Below are 19,754 nucleotides of genomic sequence, written 5' to 3' on the forward strand. Positions count from 1 at the left end.
TGTGAAACTTGTTAATTTGATCTCCTTTCCATCACACTTTAGATAGTGATGAAATTGACTTAGAACATTCACCATATAACATATATCAGATCTAGTACTCACCAAATACATCAATGAGCCAAACAACTGACGATAACATGTAAGATCAACGAGGCTAGATTCTGAACTTCTCAATTTCTTTAAATTCGTGATAATAGGAGTTGTCATAGCCTTGAAATCCATCCTACCAAACATTTGTAGATTCTTGATGATATACTTTCGATGACTAAGATTTCTCTGAGTTTTTGCCAAACTTCCAAGCCCAAATAGTAATGCATAAGTCCTTTTTCATTTCAAATTTTACTACCAACATCTTTTTTCATTCTTGAACTTTGTGTTCTACCCCTGTAATGAGTAAATCATCCACATATAATACAATAATGATTGGTTCATTCTTTACAACTTTGATGTAGAGATTTGGGTCTGTAGAGCTTTTGACAAATCCAAGCCTTAAAAGATAGGCATCCATTCTAGCATACCAAGCTCTCGGTGCTTGTTTCAAGCCATATAAAGCTTTCTTTAACCTAAAGAAGTGAGATTCCCTGTTATGTATCTCAAAACCTTCTAGTTGTTCAATGTACACTTCTTCATCTATTGTCCCATTTAAGAAAGTTGTTTTGACATCCATTTGGTGGATGTTCCATCGCATAGTTGTTGCTAAAGAAATCAAGGATCTAATGGTAGTGTACTTGGATGTAGGAGCAAATATTTCTTCGTAATCCACTCCTTTTTTAGAGAAACCCCTTGCTACCAACCTTGCTTTGTATCTATCTATGCTCCCATCAATTGCATGTTTGATTTTGTAGATCCATTTGGATGTCACAACATACTTGTCACTAGCTCTAGGGAATTTCCCAAACACCATTCTTCATGATTGATTGATATTAATCTTGCATGACTTTCTACCATTCATAATGATGAGCGGCTTTGTAATAAACCTACTCAGGAAACTCTTAAATTCACCCAATAAATTTTCTGAGTTTGAGATTAAAATTTCGGTTAAGTATTTTGTCAAACAATCTAGTTGAATTCTGTTCTAGGTGATTTTTCATAAATTTAATGACCAGAGCTAGTTCATTGAAATTTTAATATGCATCAAACCAACTCTTGTTACCAACATCAAACCCAAAAAATAGTTGCATCATAAATATATGGCAATAACACTCACAGAGAATGTTTTTCTCATTTGGAAGTCCAATGTAAGAAATAGTGAACGTGGTAATAGGAAGTAACCACAAGAATATATGTATGCAAAGCACAACCTCTTGAAATAATATATATCAATCCTTTGATTGAGGAACACTACCCAGGTATTCAAAGAAGAAAGCCACAATGATATTTACACCATGCCACTAGCATACGCTGCCACTGTAATTTCATGAAGCTACAGCACTTGCACGCATATCTAAAATGAGAAGAAAACAATTCATTATTTCCTATAAGTCACTTTGGGAATGCTCCACAAATAGCGCTAAGAGATAATTAATATAACCAGCAAGAAAGAGGCCACAACCTATCCCAGAATTATCAGTGCCCTTAGTAGAGAGACAGTCTACCACGTTGAAGTTACACACTTCAGCAAGTCAAACCCTTTAGTGCAGAATGTGTCCAGCAATCGAATGCTGAGGTAGTGTGTCTAGAACACCAAGAGAACTCAACATTCATCAACATAGATTCAATTGTAAGACAAGTGTCCCGTCCAGCAGCAAAATGAGGGAGTTGGATTCTCCTTTCTATTTGAGAACTTTGATCCACCAGAGATAACCCTCCCAGCTTATGATTCAAGGAAACTCAAACTGTACCTTTCTTCAGATTCGAACCTCACGATAGAAGAGACTTAGTTTAGTGGCAAAGAAACTCTTCCTCCCTGAAGTTTGTCATCTGCAATCTTTAATAAACCCTCTCCTCATACGCAAAATCTACAGATTTGTCCATGGCATTCACCTACGAGAGAAGATTTATGAACAACACAACATCAGTGAATAAAATCAACGGATAACACCTCAATAACTCGATATTCACTTAAATTATTTACTCCATTGAAGCTCAGTGGTGAAATCTGAGTGATTTCACTCTCACATCCCAAACTAGGGTGTCTAATTTCAACACCGAAGACTGTTATGGAGGGGCTAGGGTTCCAAATCCCTAATTTTCTCCTTCAAACTCTCTAAGAGCTCTTTCTCGAAACTCACAAAATGAACGAATGAGGAGAAGCTCCTCATTTTCCTTCTTTTATGAGTTTAGGGTTATCTTTTCACCTTCCCATTTTTGTTAAATTCACTTTTATAAATTCACTTTATGATATTTCACTTTATACAGTTAAATTGCCTCCTCATTTTCCTGGGAAATATCACCCTTTCTCCTTAACCTATGGGAACCACTTTAGGCTAGCGGACTTCGTCATAAGCTTCCTAAGTTATCCAAGACATTACAATCCTCCACGCCCAAGATTGCTTGTCCTCAAGCAATTTCAATTCAGGATTTTTGAGCACCTGTTCACCCTCCCAGGTAACATCTTCTATCGCTAAGTCTTTCCATTTTACCAGGTACTCCTTAATTGTTCTGTTTCACAGCTTCCTTTCCCTTGTATCTAGGATCTTCTCGAGAACCAAGACCAATTCGCCTTCCTCATCCAATGGTGGAAGCTCTATGAAATAACAACATGTTGCCCCAAGGCCTTTTTGAGGCATGAGACATGAAAGATGTTGTGAATTTTACATCCCTCCGAAAGCTCGAGCTCATAAGCCACCTCTCCTACTCTTCTCAGAATCTTGATTGGCCCGTAGAACCTAGGTTTTAACTTTTTCGCCCCTTTGGGTTTTAGTGAAGACTGTCAATGGGGCTAAAGATGGAGGTATGCCATATCTCCCACTTCAAAGTTGTGCACCACCCTGTGTGTGTCTACATACAGTTTACGTTGGTTCTGAGCCATATGTAGATTGTTCTTGAGGACTTTTAATATGTCATGGCTCTCCTGGATCTAAACTTTGGCCAACGGTGCTTGATTGTCCCCAAATATCCTATCTACAAAAGTCGAGGTGTCATATCCATATAATGCTTTGAAGGTAGTCATGCCACTTAACATGTGGAATGTTCTAATGTAGCAATGTTCTCCCAAATGCAACCACTTCACCCACATCTTTTGTTGTTCGGTCACCTAATTCCTGAGATAGCCTTCCATCCATTTGTTAACTATTTTTGTCTGCCCATCAATCTATGGGTGGTAGGTTAGTAGCTAGCGCTTGGAGTTAGCTCAATCCCCACAAGTCTAAAAAGCTCCTGCCAAAAAATGCCCATGAACTTGCTATCTCTATTGACACTGTTTTTCGGCAACACATGCAATCTCAAAACCTCCTTTCAAAATAGCTCAACCACCTGTGAAGCTGAATATTTTGATTATATGGCAAAGATATGGGCAAGTTTTGTGAGTCGATCTACCACCACATAAATGCAATCTTTCCCCTACACCGAAGGTAAGCCAATGATAAAGCCCATGGAAACACTCTCCCAATTTTGCTCCGGGATGGGGAGGGTGTGCAGCAAACCTGTTGGATGGGTGTGCCCTGTGTTGGTCTGCTAGAAAGTGTTGCGCTCCTTTACAAACCTCAACACATTCATCTTAAGGCCTTTCCAAGTGAACCTCTCTCTAACCTTCCTATAGTTTTCTAGATATCCCGGATGTCCTGCTAAGGGTGAATAGTGAGTTGCTTGTATGATTCTCTCTTTGAGTTTTGATTCTAGCACAAGATAGATATGATCCTTATGATCCTTATAGTAGATAATGTCATTCATAACCCGATATCTTTCATCACGGTTCAATCCTTCCAAAATTTCACAAGTGAATTTATTCTTTGAATACTCCACCAGCAACAGCGACTTTTAATCTTTTGCCATCTCTATGAGTGACAAAGTGGGTGGCATCCTCAATAGACCATCAACCACTATGTCACACTTGCCTTTAACGTACTCTATCTCAAAGTCGTAGGCCTGCCACATGCTTATCCACTTTTGTTGCCTCTCACTCAATTCCTTCTGCCCCATGATGAACTTCAAGTTGTTATGGTCTATTTTTATCTTAAATCTGCATCCCATTAAATATTGTCTGAATTTGGACAATGCATGCACTATGGCCAACATCTCTTTATCATATATCGAATAGTGCAACTTATAATCTCTAAATTTGTGACTTTCGAACGCTATGGAGTGTTGATTCTACATAAGGATTGCTACTATACCTGTCCCCGAAGCATCGCATTCTAGCATGAATCGCTGAGTGAAATCACGTAAAGCAAGCACAGGGCAAGTGCTCATCGCCTCCTCCATCCTCTTGAATGTTTCCTGTGCTTTCTCCGACCAGTTGAAGACTCCCTTTTTAATGAGTCTGTAAGAGGGATTATTAACTGTCGAAACCCCTTAACAAATTTCCTATGGTAAGTGCAAAGGCCAAGGAAACTCTTCAACACTATGACATTCTTTGGGGTGGGACATTCAATGATTACTTGGATTTTTTTTTGATGCACGCGTACCCCATCGTGACTAATCACATACCCTAGATAGAGAATCTTTGTCATGCCAAACTCACACTTGGACTCTTTTGCATATAGTTCTTTCTCCTCCAAAATTCCCAGCACCTCGTCCAAATGCCTCAAGTGATCTTCCCATGTCTTGTTGTACACCAATATGTCATCGGAGAAGACCAACAAATACTTCCACACCTGCTTATTAAACACATGGTTCATACAAGACTAGAAAGTCACAGGAGCGTTGATTAAACCAAATGGCATAACCAAAAACTCATAGTGCTCATAGTGGCAACTAAAAGTTGTCTTCGAGATGTCTTGCCCCCAAACCCAGATCTGATGATAGCCATAACGAAGATCAATCTTCGAAAAATACTTGGCCCCTTTCAACTCATCGATCCTGCGAATAAGATGTCAGTTCTTGATTCCTTTCTTATTGAGAGCCCTATAGTCTATACACATCTGCAAGGTGTCATCCTTCTTCTTAGCCATCAATACCAAAGAAGCAAAGAGACTAGAGCTAGGGAGGATATGTCCCAACTATTGATTTGGGGTAGCATCGGATGTGCTCTAGCCACGAAATTTGGTGGATAGGTTGGGGCACATGAGATCTCCAATACCCAGAAAGGGTTTGGGCAGATTCTAAACAGATCAGGAGATATTAAAATAATTAATATTTTTAATATAGTCCCAAGTCTAAACTCACGAAGAATAAAATATTAATGTGTATTAATATGAATTTGTGTTAGAATGGTCCAAAAGACATGGATCAAGCCAGATCTAATCTTAGTAGTTGATTAGGGACTTAAACTCGGCTGTTGAGATGTCAACAAAAATAGTATAAGAAGAGGCTTGAGGGGCACTTGGAGAACACACTGAGGTAGACCAGTTAATTCAATTTCTGGAGCGGGGTTTGTTGAGAAATTAAATCAGTGGTCTGGAGAGCAGTCAGGAGGCAACAAGTACGGAACAGAGAGACAGGAAATCAGCGCAAAAGAGGAAGACGAAGAACCAGCGGAAGCCACACAGAGATAGCAGAGACTGCGCAGACCCAGATGGGCCTGCATCATCCACGCAAAGCTGCAAGAGTGACGCAGAAACCTAGAGAGGTTGCGCAAAGCCTCAGTAGGATGACAAAGACGGTTTCAGGATGCAGAGGGTTTCAAGTTGTATCAAAGGTCGGTAGCGCCTACACTGGATTTAGGAAAGTGCTGGAAGTTTGTCTATCTGTGGGTAAGCCAATTTGGCACCCTGTTGTACAAGAATTTTTCTGATTAATAAAATCCTCCCTTGTGGCACCGGTTTTCCCACATTGGGTTTTTCTGGGGACATTAGTCCAAAATAACTATGTCAATGTGTGCATATTTTTGTTTCTATATTACGATGTGATATCTGCAACAATATTTATCTTAATGTTTGTTGAAGTAATTTCATGAATAACTTATGATGAAATAAGTAGTAAAAGTAAATCAATTGTTGCAGTGATAGCGTTTTCACATGGTATCAAAGCAAGTAATTAGAGACAGTGAGGGAAAATCAGTTATGGGTCGAAACCACGATGCAAAGGCATCCACCGTAGGGGACTCATGCAGATTTTCAAAAGATTGCACAAGAGAGAGAGATTTCAATTTCTCTATGTTGGCTTCCAGGTTGGAAGAAGAAGTGGCGTGCATGACTAGTGCTACATCATCAGAAGTATGGTATATAGACAGTGGAGCCTCGTGGCATATGACAGGAAACACGGAGTGTTTCTTAGAATATCGAGAAGAGAAAATGAACTTTCAGATCACCATGGGGAACAAGGCAAAGTGTACTCTAGTAGGAAAGGGTACCATAGTTTTTCAGACAGAATCGGGAGAGCAGTTTCGTGCCACAAATGTGTTGCATGTGCCAGGATTGGGGATGAACTTACTTTCCGTGTCACAACTACAAGGCAAAGGCTATGACGTCTACTTCATCAAGGAAAAGGTATATGTCAAACACCCGAGCTAGAAAAAGAAAGTGCAGATCAGGATCAAAAGTAATCAGTTGTACATATTACAACTAGAATCTCCAATGGCACTAATAGGCAGTCATGGGGATAAATACTTGAACGAACTATGGCACAGAAGGAGGGTCACTTGCACCATGGAGCTCTGAGAATTCTCAGGAGCACTATAACAGGAGTTTCAGATCTGAGTAAGGAACGAGATGATGTATGCAGGGGATGCGCTCTAGGAAAGTATGCCAAGGCGGCATTTCCTAAGAGCAACCACAGGGCCAAGAGTGTACTAGGATTGATACACTCAGATATCTGCCAACCTATGTCCATCAAAGCTCTCAGCGGTGCCGAGTATTTCCTTACTTTCATCGAGGAAAACTTGGATCTATTTTTTGAAAAACCAAGGATGAGGTTTCTTGTCGATTCAAGGAGTTCAAGGCTCTAGTGGAGAATCTGACATGTAAGAAAATAAAAGTCTTGTGCTCAGATAATGGTCGAGAATATGTCGATAAGGACTTCACTGATTTTTGTGCTAAGGAAGGCATCAGAAGAGAGTGGACAGCTCCCTACAATCCAGACCAGAATGGAGTGGCAAAAAGGAAAATCAGGACTATTGTAGAAGCAGTTAGGGCCACGCTGTATGATCAAGATATGCCAAAATCCTTGTGGGCAGAAGCATGCAACACAATTGTCTACGTTCAGAACAGGACTCCTCATCGGGAATTGGGCAGGATTACTCTAGAGAAAGTCTTCACTGGGAAGACACCTGAAGTCAGTCATTTCATGATATTTAGGAGTTTGGCATATTGCCACATACCCGAAGAAAGGAGGAAGAAGTTGGATCAGACTGCAGAAAAGGGGTATCTGGCAGGATATCGCGAGAACGCTAAGGCATACAGGATCTATCTTCCAGGGAGGAAGAAGGTAGTAGTACGACGAGATGTAAAGTTCATGGAGGACAGAGCTTTTAGAAGATCTTGCGAAATGCCTTCCAAGGAGCAGTCGAAAGAGGATCAGTTGGTCATGCCTCTTCAACCAATGGAAGTGAAGAATCTTTCCTCAAATCAGGAAGATTCTCAAGATGAGGAAGAGGAGCAAACAGAGGCACCTGTTGGCAAAGGAAGAACCAGCAGGGAACTTCGTCAGATTCGACGTGATGCAGAGAACTTCATCAGAGAGCCAAGGAACAGTAAAAGGGAGCGAAAACAGCGAGACAGGTATCAGGCGTTAGTAGCTCAGGATGGAGAGCCTGCAAGCTTCAAGGAGGCAGCTCAGCATTAGGTTAGACTAGATGCAATGGTCGAGGGGTATAACTCCATAATGGTAAACGATCTCTGGGAGGTGGTGTCAAGGCCTCAAGACAGATATGTGGTAGGTTCAAGATGGATCTACAAAATCAAATATGTTGCGGACAGCAGTATTGAAAAATACAAGGTCAAGTTTTTGGCTAAGTGGTATGCTAAAAAGGAAGGGATTGCTTTGTTTCTTTCCCCGTAAAATTCTGACATTCAATAGATCTTGAGAACCAAGCAACCTGGGGGCGATTTGTACAAATGAATGTCTGGCTCCTACGAGATAACCTTTATTGGATGGAATGGATTGTGAGGAAACCTTTGCCCCGGTAGCTAGGTATACATCTATTAGGACCGTGATATCTCTTGCAGCCTAGATGGGATGGGAGATCCATCAGATGGATGTCAAAACGGCATTTCTGAACGGGGTAATAGAAGAAGAAGTATACATTGAACAACCAGAGGGCTTTGAAACTCATGAGAAGAAGTCTCATGTATGCAGACAGAAGAAAGTCTTGTATGGGCTGAAGCAAGCACCAAGAGCGTGGTATGGTCGAATAAATGGCTTCTTGCAAAGGATGGGAGTCGTAGAGAGCAAGCCACTTATCTTAGTATTATATGTGGACGATCTCTTCCTGACAGGATCATCCAGACTCATTGAATACTGCAAGAAGAATCTAGCCACGGAGTTCGATATGAAAGATCTGGGACGAATGCACTATTTTCTAGGGTTGGAAGTTTGGCAGCAGAAAGGAGAAATCTTCCTTGGGCAAGGAAGGTATGCTATAGAAATTCTGAAAAGGTTTGGGATGGGAAACTATAGACCTATGGCTACGCCAATGATCACCAACTGGAAGAAGATTGATGCATCACAAGACAAGGATGTTGATCCCACCCTGTCCCTAATGTATCTAGTCAATACCAGGCTAGATATGTTATGAAAGCAACTCACAAAAAGATAGAAAAGATAATTGAACGCCTTAGAATTCAGCCTCTTCGAGGGGGCAACCTCCTTTACATTACACAAATGAACAATTCTTGGATGATTCAAATGACAGAACCTCCTTTCTATATATAGGAGTCTAAGTTGTCACAATATAACCCAGCCGACCTAACAATAATAATATAAAGCCACAAAAATAACAATAGAGGGATTCTATGGGGCACAGTAATAAAAATATGGGGACAATAGCGGCGCAACAATATTAATAAGGGATTCAACTACACAGTAATGGGGTAATCACTAGTATTATAGGGACCTAACATGCCCCTCTCCTTCAAAAAAGTGTTGTCCTCAACGCTTGAGTAGCTCTGGATGCTTCTATATAAAATTCTCATCCTCCCATGCGGAATCTTCAGCGGATAAGCTCTTCCACTTGATGAGATACTCCGAAATTGATCGATTTCGTAGCTGTCGAGTTCTTGTTTCTATGACTGCTTCTGGTTCCACTATAATTTTTCCTTCCTCATCAAGTTATGGCAATATTGTTTGAACTGGGAGCTTGTCGCCTATAACCTTCTTTAAACATGAAACATGGAAAACTGGGTGCACTCGAGACGCTGCAGGAAGCTCCAATTTGTATGCCATAGTACCAATCTTTTGCAACACGTTATATAGACCATAATACTTTGGTGATAATTTATTAATAATTATTCTTCTTAGCTTACTTGCGAGACATTTGTTTATATGGTTGTAGCCGTAGGAATACCCAATCACCTACATCAAAACTTCTTTTGCTGCGATGTTGATCTGCCTGTTGTTTCATTCTATTCTATGCCAACACGAGGTTATCCTTTAAGAGTTGGAGGACTTGTTGTTGATGTTCGATGTGATGTTCCACTGCTTGAACCTTAGAATTTTCTCTTAAATATGATGTGATGGATGGTGTCTGATATCCATAGAGTGCCATAAATGGGGTCATTTTTGTTGTTGTATGGAAGGAATTGTTATAACACCATTCAACCAGAGACAACCATTTGACCCATTGTGTCTGTTTATTAGATACCTCGTTGCCAGTCCTAGGGTCATTAATTCACCTAGTCGCTAGCTCTAAGAGGCTTAATAGGCCTAACCACTTGCATTTGAAGGTTTGATCTATCAATATATTTGGGTTTGAAGGCTAACAAATTTTGTTTGCAAGAGCTTTGGAAGATTTGCATCACTTGTTTGGGTCTCATGCCAAATTTTGGAAGGCTTACACTTGACAAATCAAACTCCTAAGCCTAGTCGCAAGCTTATAATGCCTCACTTTCCCTGACCATGAGGGTTTGAGGGGTTGCTACATTGTTTTCCAAAACTGATCTCGGTGGTTGCAAGTGTTTCAAGTACCAATCATTGCATCTTTGAAGCCAAATCATTCTTCCTGCTGCCTCAACTTGACATATCAGCCATTGAGATTAGGCAATAAGGCCTCAAAGATTTCCTCTTTCCTTACTCTCTTTCTTTCTTGACTGTCATGAAAATAATCAGATATGAAACATTCATAACAGTGGCATAATCATCTCATAATCACCTTAAAGAAGCCCTAAAACTGATCCTAATAACCATAAGAAGCTAAACAAATATCAAATACTAACTAAAGGACTAAATCGTAAATATTTGGGACAGTTTTCATAGGGACAGTGGGCTGATCTGACTGGCATAAGTGTTCATTGGAGTGTGGTGCATCTTCTTAATGGTCATCAAATGATAAAAGTGTTGGTCAAGATCTTGGATTTGTCTTGAGGATAGCTAGCTTGCATTTCAATTGCATCCTTGCACCCTTGCATCATTACATGAATGTCATTTTAGCATTACATTGTTAGTTAACTGAATTTGTTAGTTTCATTCATAAAATTGCATATACTTGTTAGCAATCTCATTGTTAGCGATTGTGCTTAAGTAACGCTAAAATTGCTCTTGTTTTTAATTGCTAAATGGCACGGCACAGGCATAATAGAACTATAATAACAACTCCAATTAACACATTAATGAGCTCTAATAATCACCTTGGATCATCGAGTAATTAATATTGATAATCTTCTTTCATTGGCATGATCTCTAGGTGTTCTCTAAAGTGCTTCATTTATTGTTATTGTCATCTTGTGATTTCAAATTGATAAGTGATATTTGTAAACATCTTGATTTCAAGTGGTCTAATAATTTTATGTTGCAGCATTTTATATGTTTGTAATCTCATTGAAGCAATCTAACATCATTTGCATCTTCATTCTAAGTTAGAAATGCATATTTAAAATTTACCTCCAAGCATAAGCTTGGTTGTAAGAGAGATAGGACCACCTTCTCCACCCAATTTGAGAATTCTACACCCTCATTCGTAGTTAACACAGGTGACCTTGCAGTTCTCTCGTGGGCAATCCCTTGTAGGAACGGAGGCATCTGGGTCGTTAGAACTCCAGGGGAGGTATCGTTAATGAGGCCTTAGCCTCCTTCCAATAGACTTCTCTCTACAACTTGCATTTGTGACTAACTTCAAAATAATTGAGGGGAAAGATTCACCTAGATTAGTCATTTAACTAAAATTAACAAAGATCTTGCATCTCACATTAGATTAGCTCATGCATTTCATCTAGGATAGATTTTGCATCATTGCAGCAATTGTTCATCCGGTAACTTGATATATTAAGCCTCGTTATGCAAGTAATTAAATTCGAGGCACTGGTCTATCATTTATATCTTAAGAATCTAATTTTATTGTGCTTAATAATCTTACTTGTCACATAATTCTAAGTAAAGTTGCTAGAACATTTAGTTGTATCTTCTAAACTTGTTGGTTTCCAACGAGTTTTTCAGCATTCCATCTGTAGAGGCTACCCCCCCAGCCTGCATTTAGGAGATATTTTAAACAGAGAAAGTAGGGATTAGAGTGACAGCCCCTGGGTTGAGCGTCGTTGCATTAGGTATAATTAATTTTGAGACACTGGGCTATCATTTATATCTTAAGAATCTAATTTTACTGTGCTTAATAATCTTACTTGTCACATAATTCTAAGTAAAGTTGCTAGAACATTCAGTTGTATCTTCTGAACTTGTTAGTTTCCAACGAGTTTTTCATCATTCCATCTATAGAGACTACCCCCCTTAGCCTGCATTTAGGAAATATTTTAAACGGAGAGGGTAGGGATTAGAGTGACAGCCCCTGCCCTGAGCATTGTTTCAATGGGTATACAATTTGGGCGACAACAAATCCCATCATCTTAAGTGATTTCCTCCATACTACGCCTCCTCCTATTAGTGAAAATACAACACGAGAAAGGGACATAGGTTGTGGTGACAATGGGCCTTTGTCGCAAATTGTTGTTGTGCCCTCTAGCTCCTGCCTACATACTAAGCTTGCTACTTTGTGCAGCAATAGGGCCACAAGCATTTTCCATCAAATTCGCTAGGTCGCAAGCCCTCTAGGGCCTCGTTCAGTGCCTTTATTTAATATACTAACCCTTGTTCTGTCAAGATTAACAATTTCTTTTGGAAGGGTTTACATCATAATTTTTGGCAAAAAATCAAAATTTGGGAGGCTTGATCCTATTTCCATTTTTTTTACATAATCGCTTTCATTTTAAGCCATATTCTCGAAGCCGTGAGCTCTTGAAGGAGTCCTCTCTTACCTAGTGTGAAAGGCATATTTGAGAATGGCAAACCAAAATTGTTTGAAGAGATTGGAGCCTTAATCCTTAAGGAATTCACCATTTAATTTCAATAAAATTTAAAATCAAATTTTGAGCTAAATTATGAGCTAGTCGTGAGCCTTTTGAAGGCTTTCCATCACCTAGGCCGAGAGCATTTGGGCGTCTACTATCTTCCCCTGCTAAGGTCGTGAGTTAGCTGAAGGATAGATCATTTGGCTTGAAGTATTTTGCAATCAAAATCACAAGTAAATCTGATTTGATTGGTCTTATATCTCAAGGAGAGATTTGTTGTTATAAAGCTCTTTTCATCATTGTAAATCTCATTAGATTAGAAGAGCCCTTCCTCTCTATATAAAGGGTTTCTTTTGCGTTTGTAATAATAATAATAAAGTCATCTTGTGGTTGAAGGGAGCTTGGGATTCAACCCCATGGTATCCCACTCCTTACTTAAAAGAGAGGAGCTCTCATCTTCTTAGTTTAGTTCCTTTGCATTAGTGTTAGATCTAAGTACTCGCCTCTTTGCTCTCATTTGATTAGTTGGATTTTCATTGCCATCATAGATTACATCTAATCTTTTTAGTTGCATCTTTATTTGCTCTTGTCACTAACTTGCCTATTTGATCGACTTGCAATATGAGGCATCACCCATATTAAGCTCACTTTCATTTTAAATTTGAATAGTCTTTCTAATATGTTCTTGTTAGCAATCTTATCTACCATCATTGCCTTGTGCTTTCATTACATAACTCTCACTTGTTTCCATTGTCCAATATAAGTGAAGAACATCTTAAGGAGCACTATTAACTAAAGGCATTTGACCTACTGTTTCTAACATTGAAATCTAATCATCTCTTTCATTGCTAATGTTTCATTAAGTAATTTTAAATCATTGTTGTAAGTTAATAATCTTGCGTTCTAAGTGATTTGTCATTTCCTTTCTTGAAGCATCTCGTTGTCATTGAATCCCATTGAAGCATTTGCAATTGCATCCTTAAAATTTACCTCCACACATAAGTTTGGTTGATAGAGAGTTAGGACAACCTTCTTCACTATTCAATTTGAAGAACTTGGCACTTAAACAACGGTTAAAATGAGTGACCTTGCAGTTCTCTTGTGGTCGAGTCCCTTGTAGGAACAGAGGCACTTGGGTTGCTAAAAGTCCCGGGTAGGTATCATTAATGAGGTCTTAGCCTCCTTCCCCATCACTTCTCCCAACAACCTTCTTCTAAGACAAGTTTTGACAAATGAGGAGAAGGAATTCACCTTACTTTCAACGTATAATTAAAATTAACCAAGATCTTGCATCTCACATAGATAGATCTTGCATTCACTCATCTAACATCATCATTTGCATTTCAATTAATTATTTCAATTGGAATCATGAGCTTATTTTATACTTGCAAGCTTTATATTGTTACACTTGTCATTTTCAAGCTTGTTGTCCATTGAATATCAATTTTACTTGAAGTGCAAGTTTTATTTCTCTTGCAAGCTCATCTCTAATTGCTTTTAATCTCATGATTGCTTGTACTAACCTTGTCTTGCAGCATTGCCCATCTTGTGACTTGAAATCTCATTTCTTTATTGTGTAAGTGTTATTATACTTGAGCAATGTTATTAAGGTGTTGGTCTCTTATTGTTCATTTCATTATCAAATTGATCTAATTGAATCTACTTTAAACACTCACATTTCTCAATAATCATCAGACTTGCCAATTAATCTTAACTCAAGTTATCAAGAGAAGTAATTGCCTTACCTTAGATCTCCTAGATTTTGTTGTTTCCAACAAGTTTTCCTTTAGTTTAACCTTGTGGGGTTGGAAGCTCTTCCCACGTTTAGGTGTACATCTTAGGCGACAACAGGGTTGACTTGGCCTTCTTTCCTAGAGGCCAACCTTACAAAAATAAATTTAAATTTTCAAATTTTGGCAATTATGGAGCCAAAACTTAATGATGACAAAGGAGGACTGACTTAACGTAATTTAACTTAATTTTTAAAAGGTTTTCAACCAAGACCAATTTGACAACTTGCCTTCAAATTTAAAATTTTATTGCACTCTTTGATCTGAGCAGACTTTGGGGCGCTTTACCATAACTTTCGGGCATTATGTTTAGCAGGCATATTCCTACAACCAAAAGGTACGACGAGGCATGCCCCCTTCCATTGGAATCAGCACGACGAGGACCATCGAATGATGATGGTCTTGCAAACAAAAATATTGATCTTCACACTGAAATTCCTCATCAAATGTGAGGTAACATGATCACCCCGCAAGAGCTCCTCATTATTCCAGGGTTTCTTAACAAGTGGGGCTTCCAATCATTGCAATCCATAGACGACTATTAAGAGAATTCAAGGACGACATTGGCATCAATCACAACACCTTTCAATAACGACCACACTTGGTACTAGATATTCAGCCAACAATTCTAAACTTTCTATTCTAGATATTCACCATCCAACCATAAAAAAATCTTCACAAAATTGTTTGTAGTAGGAACTAGTTATCTGCAAATACATTGTTGCTTCTTTGAAGTAAATTTTGCACTTTTTGTGTAGTTCTCTCTGCCATAACTTCAAGATTGTTATTGAAAAGACAAGACATGTTTGAAACATATCAAATGTTTCTCTATACATCATGCACCAAAAATGATATTTTAACAGTAGCAAGAAAATATATCAAAAGAACAAGGCATAAACACACTGTAAATTTCTCCTATTTAAAAAAAAAGGTATCAATTATGGTATAGTATATCATGATGATCAACCATATTTCAAAGAAAACACTTTCATATAGAAACCCAGTACTGTTGAAAACCAACCTGGAAAGGTAAGATTTTTTGCTTCTCCCGATCAAATGCAACAACTTCAGTATCCAAAACAAATGATTTCGCAGACGGCTTCTTGCATCTGCATCCTGACAAACAAAGAGATTAGCAATAAATCCTCAAATCGAATCTACCGTTAAAATAGGGATACAACTATTGTGAAATTATTCATGTTGAAAGTCAAGAACGCGCAGTAACACAACTACAATAAAAGTTACAATCGATCATCAGTTCTAAAACACATTACAATAAAACCACTTTAAATACAAACCCAAATTAGCAGTAACACTCCTAGCCATAAACTAGACTATATTAGATTACTTTGTAAAATTCCTACCAATAAAATAAATGTTTTGTATGAAATTGTTACCATAAACAAGAAACGTATAGCCACCTATGAAGCACATGTATCAAAATTTCCACCAAATACAAATTTACCTAAGGTAAACTATAAAGGTAAATTTTGTATTGAACCAAAATGAGAAAACAGAAAAGCATCATCAAGTTAGTAAATAATACGTAAGAAAATAAAGAAATTACATTAGCTTACATTATCACTCAATGCAATCAAAGGAACTATCAGAAAAATCCAATGTTACTTGGGAGCGGGAGCGGGAGCGGGGAGCGGGAGCGGAAGCGGGAGCGGGAGCGACCATTTTCAGAAGCTCCCGGTTTGGGAGCGAATCCCAGAGCGATTTTTTAAAAATATATATATTTTTTATATTTTTTAACTTTTGATACATATATGTCAACAAAAACATGTAGAATGATGAATTAGATATAAAAAACATAAAAAAGCATAGATTGAACCATATAACAACAATCATCTAGAAGTTATAATCTTCATCAACCACGTCCGCAAGTTAGTAACATAGTAACATACAACATATTGAGTCTCATGATTCATCAATCTTAAAGTTTCAAGCTTTCAAAATTCAATATATAACATTTATCATCATTGATCACCAAAGTTGTACTTGTAAGCTAAGTGTAACCATTACAACAAATAATATCTAACATGAAATGAAATGTTATAAAATAAATTGAAATGAAACAACTTTCAACTTTCATGAAGCATCATATTCATAATTCATTACTAATGAGTTATAATTGCCAACTTCAAACTTAAATTGTCATATATTGTTTAAAAAAATATCATAATAAATATGAAAGAGTCAATAGTTATAAAAGCTATTAGAAACTAGAGAAGAGAAGTAAATCTATTATCTATTTCTTATGCTTGGGCCTCTTCCCACCACGAGAAATGTCTAATTTTTTAGTCTTGTTGCAAAATCAGGATCTTTGTCATTAATATCACCCTCCAAGCATTAATATCCAGAGGTATCTTTGTCATTACCTTTGTATCTGTATAGGGATCTTTGTCATTAATATCACCCTCTAAGCATTAACATAAGATAGAAAAAGCATAGCATGTCAAGTCAAGATTTTGTTTGAGTGATGCGTACATTTTTAGAAGGGTCATGATAGAGGAGTTCGACAACCAATGTCACTAACATCAAGGTACATAGAGGGATTGGTACTCTTGATTAAATATGAGTTCCATACCCTAATACATGACAAAATTCAATGGAAACATTGCAATCCCCCAATCCTGAAATCCTGAAAAACTGATAAGTCTGCTGGATTTTGAATGAAATCTAAAATTCTACTTTCTCCATATGAAATCCAATGAGGACAAAACCACTCTCAAACATCCTGAGTCATTTCATGGTAATGTTAAAAATTTAAGTAAAAGGATGAAAATGAAAATTAAAGAAAATGTCACTTTTACTTTAAGAATTTAACATTACCATGAATAGCATATCAATACTAGGGCCTAGACTTGATCATTAAGTTGCCCCACTCAAAAACTATTTGTTTCTTTCAAAAAAAATTGCATTTCGAACATTACTACAAAAAAAAAATGCAAAAAAGGCAAAACGCTCCCGAAAAGGGAGGGAGCGAATTTTTTTTTAGGGAGCGCGCTCCCGACCCGCTCCCGCCCGGAGCGCGGATCGGGAGCGGGAGCGAGGGGGGGGGGGGGGGCGCTCCCCCGCAACACTGGAAAAATCCTTCTTGACGTAATAACAACGCATCTTATTTGCATATTTCAAGTTGTGATTGATAATAATATTAATAGAATAAGCAAGTAAACAAACACATACAACTACTAGATAGCTTAATACCAACACAATCCATCAATAAACTAGACATGTATATCACCCAAAACTGATATTCTAAAAAGCATTTCATTTATGTTGTTTGCTTCGGAAATGTTTCGTGTTACAAAAGAAGGCATATATTTGAAATAAAGTCACCTTGTATCTTTAGATTATCATTTATGCTTTTGACTTTAGAATATCATTTATGCTTTTGTTCACTTCTTGTCTATGTTACAAGAAACAGCCCTCAAGTTGGTGTGCCTATATGAGGAACAACCCAAACGATGGTCTGAAAAGAAAGAAGTTCAATTTCTTCTAAATGCAATGACTGAAATTAAAAGGAAAGATAGTGAAACTACAGAAGAATTTAATGCTATGTTATGTAAAAAATAGTTAATTTTAGGTTTATTATTTAATTTAGGTTTAGTTAGGCGAAAGGGCACGATCATAAGATCATGCCCTTTCCTAAAGGGTGTCCATGGCGATATATAAGCCAGGCATCCCCACTGTAAACATCATCATCTGTAATTCATCATTTTAATAAAGTATTTTATTCATTTATATTCTGCGTATCAGAGTTTTCTGTGTCATCTGGTATCAGAACGGTTTCAATCCTCGACATCAGCATCTCTGCGCCCCGTCCATTCTCCCTGCGTTGTGCTTCCGTCCCATTCATCGTCTACAGTATTATTTCCCCTTCGTCTCTGCCGTCCCATGCCCTTTCCCCTCGTCCACAGTATTTTTCCCCCGTCGTCCGTGTGTCCGCAGTCCTCTGCACACCGTCCATACCTGTTCCCGCTTGCTGGTTACGACTTCCGTTAAATCGACTGCCAGCTCTGTGTTACGGTGCTAAGTCGATACAAATTTTTTTTTTTAAATCAGAAGGGTTGTTAAATCAACGTGCCTGCTGTGTACGGTAATATTCGATACATTTTTGAATAGCCAAGGGGTTACGCCAATAGACGTGACGGTTTAAAAGTAAATGATATATATATAAAAAAAAAAAAAAAATTAACGTGATTTGGTGATTTGGATATATATATATATCATATTTTAATTATATATATTATATATATAATTTAATTAAAAGTTATATAATTTATAACTTTAAATTATATATATATATATATATATATATATATATATATATAATAATTAATAATTATAAATTATAATTATTATAATTTATAATTAAAAAAAAAATATTAATTAAATTAAATTACTAAATTAATTTAATTTAATTTAAAATATATATATATATATATATATATAATAATTAATTAAATTAAATTATTAAATTAATTTAATTTAATTATTTTAAAAAAAAAAAGGAGAAAAAATATTTTAGCTGGCAAATAAATACACGCCTCCGCAAACCCGCTCAATGTCGACAATGACAATGGCGGATTTCCAGAAAAGGTTGTTGGATGCAGAGCAAAAGATAAATAACAACCACGACGAGGTCAGTAAAAGATTAAATGAAGTCGAGAGCAAGCTTGGGGAGCAAGCGGACAAAATCAAAAATCTTGAAGATACGACAAATCGAATAGAGATAAAGATGGAAAGTCAACATGTCCAAACAGGAGTAAACTTCAGAGAAGTCTTAACAATGTTGAAAAGTCTGTGTAAAAAGTCAAATTGTACACCCGAAGAGCTATTAAAAGAAGGTGAAGAGAATCAAGAACACATCTCGTCAGATTCAACTAAGTCCACAGACTCTCATGACAAAGTTGAATCCCTAAAAAAATCAGCGACATACAACCAAGAAGCAAGTAACACTGCCTTTACAAACAAGCAACTTTGGGATACCCTTTCTAGTCAACACCCTCTTTTTGCTCAACCATTAGCCACATACCAGAAGAGGGTAAAGGTTGAGATGCCTAAATTCGATGGGAACGAAAAAAACAATGTCACATGGATAAATAAAGCAGAAGAATACTTTGAGATATATGACATCACTGACGATGACGAAAAGCTCAGACATGCATCCATGAAAATGGAGGGAGAAGCATATAATTGGTATATGTGGTGGAAAAAGACAACACACGTCATTAGCTGGAGGAGATTTAAAGATGCATTCTTCAAAAGATTCCAAGGTGTGAAGGAAGAAGAGTTCTTTTCAAAACTCATCAAATTACGACAAAAAGGAAGTGTGGATGAATACACTCAAGAATGGGAGACCTTAGTAACTCGAGTGCCGGGGTTATCGGAATCTCGTTTAATTCAGTCATACATCTCGGGACTTAAAACCCATTTACAAGTAGAACTTGAGATGCATGACATTTCATCAATAGAAGTAGTCGAC

The 19,754-nt window shown here is 37.6% G+C and overlaps 1 protein-coding gene across 5 annotated transcripts in view; it reads right to left on the bottom strand.

The window, feature by feature from the left end:
• LOC149190588 (DNA ligase 1-like) overlaps positions 1-19,754 on the bottom strand; it is a 309,510-nt gene that overhangs the window by 141,531 nt on the left and 148,225 nt on the right. For all 5 annotated transcript variants that reach the window (XR_016256001.1, XR_016256000.1, XM_089412213.1 and 2 more), the window contains exon 7: positions 15,282-15,369. Coding sequence is in view for 3 of the 5 variants with exons in the window: in XM_089412213.1 (XP_089268339.1) it covers positions 15,282-15,369 (88 nt within the window). In the remaining 2 variants the exon portion in view is untranslated. The remainder of the gene's footprint in view (positions 1-15,281; positions 15,370-19,754) is intronic.

The sequence above is a fragment of the Pinus tabuliformis genome, chromosome 3_1 (assembly GCF_031772625.1).
Source record: "Pinus tabuliformis cultivar Carrire ecotype Pingquan chromosome 3_1, CPIR1, whole genome shotgun sequence".
NCBI classification, from domain to species: domain Eukaryota; kingdom Viridiplantae; phylum Streptophyta; class Pinopsida; order Pinales; family Pinaceae; genus Pinus; species Pinus tabuliformis.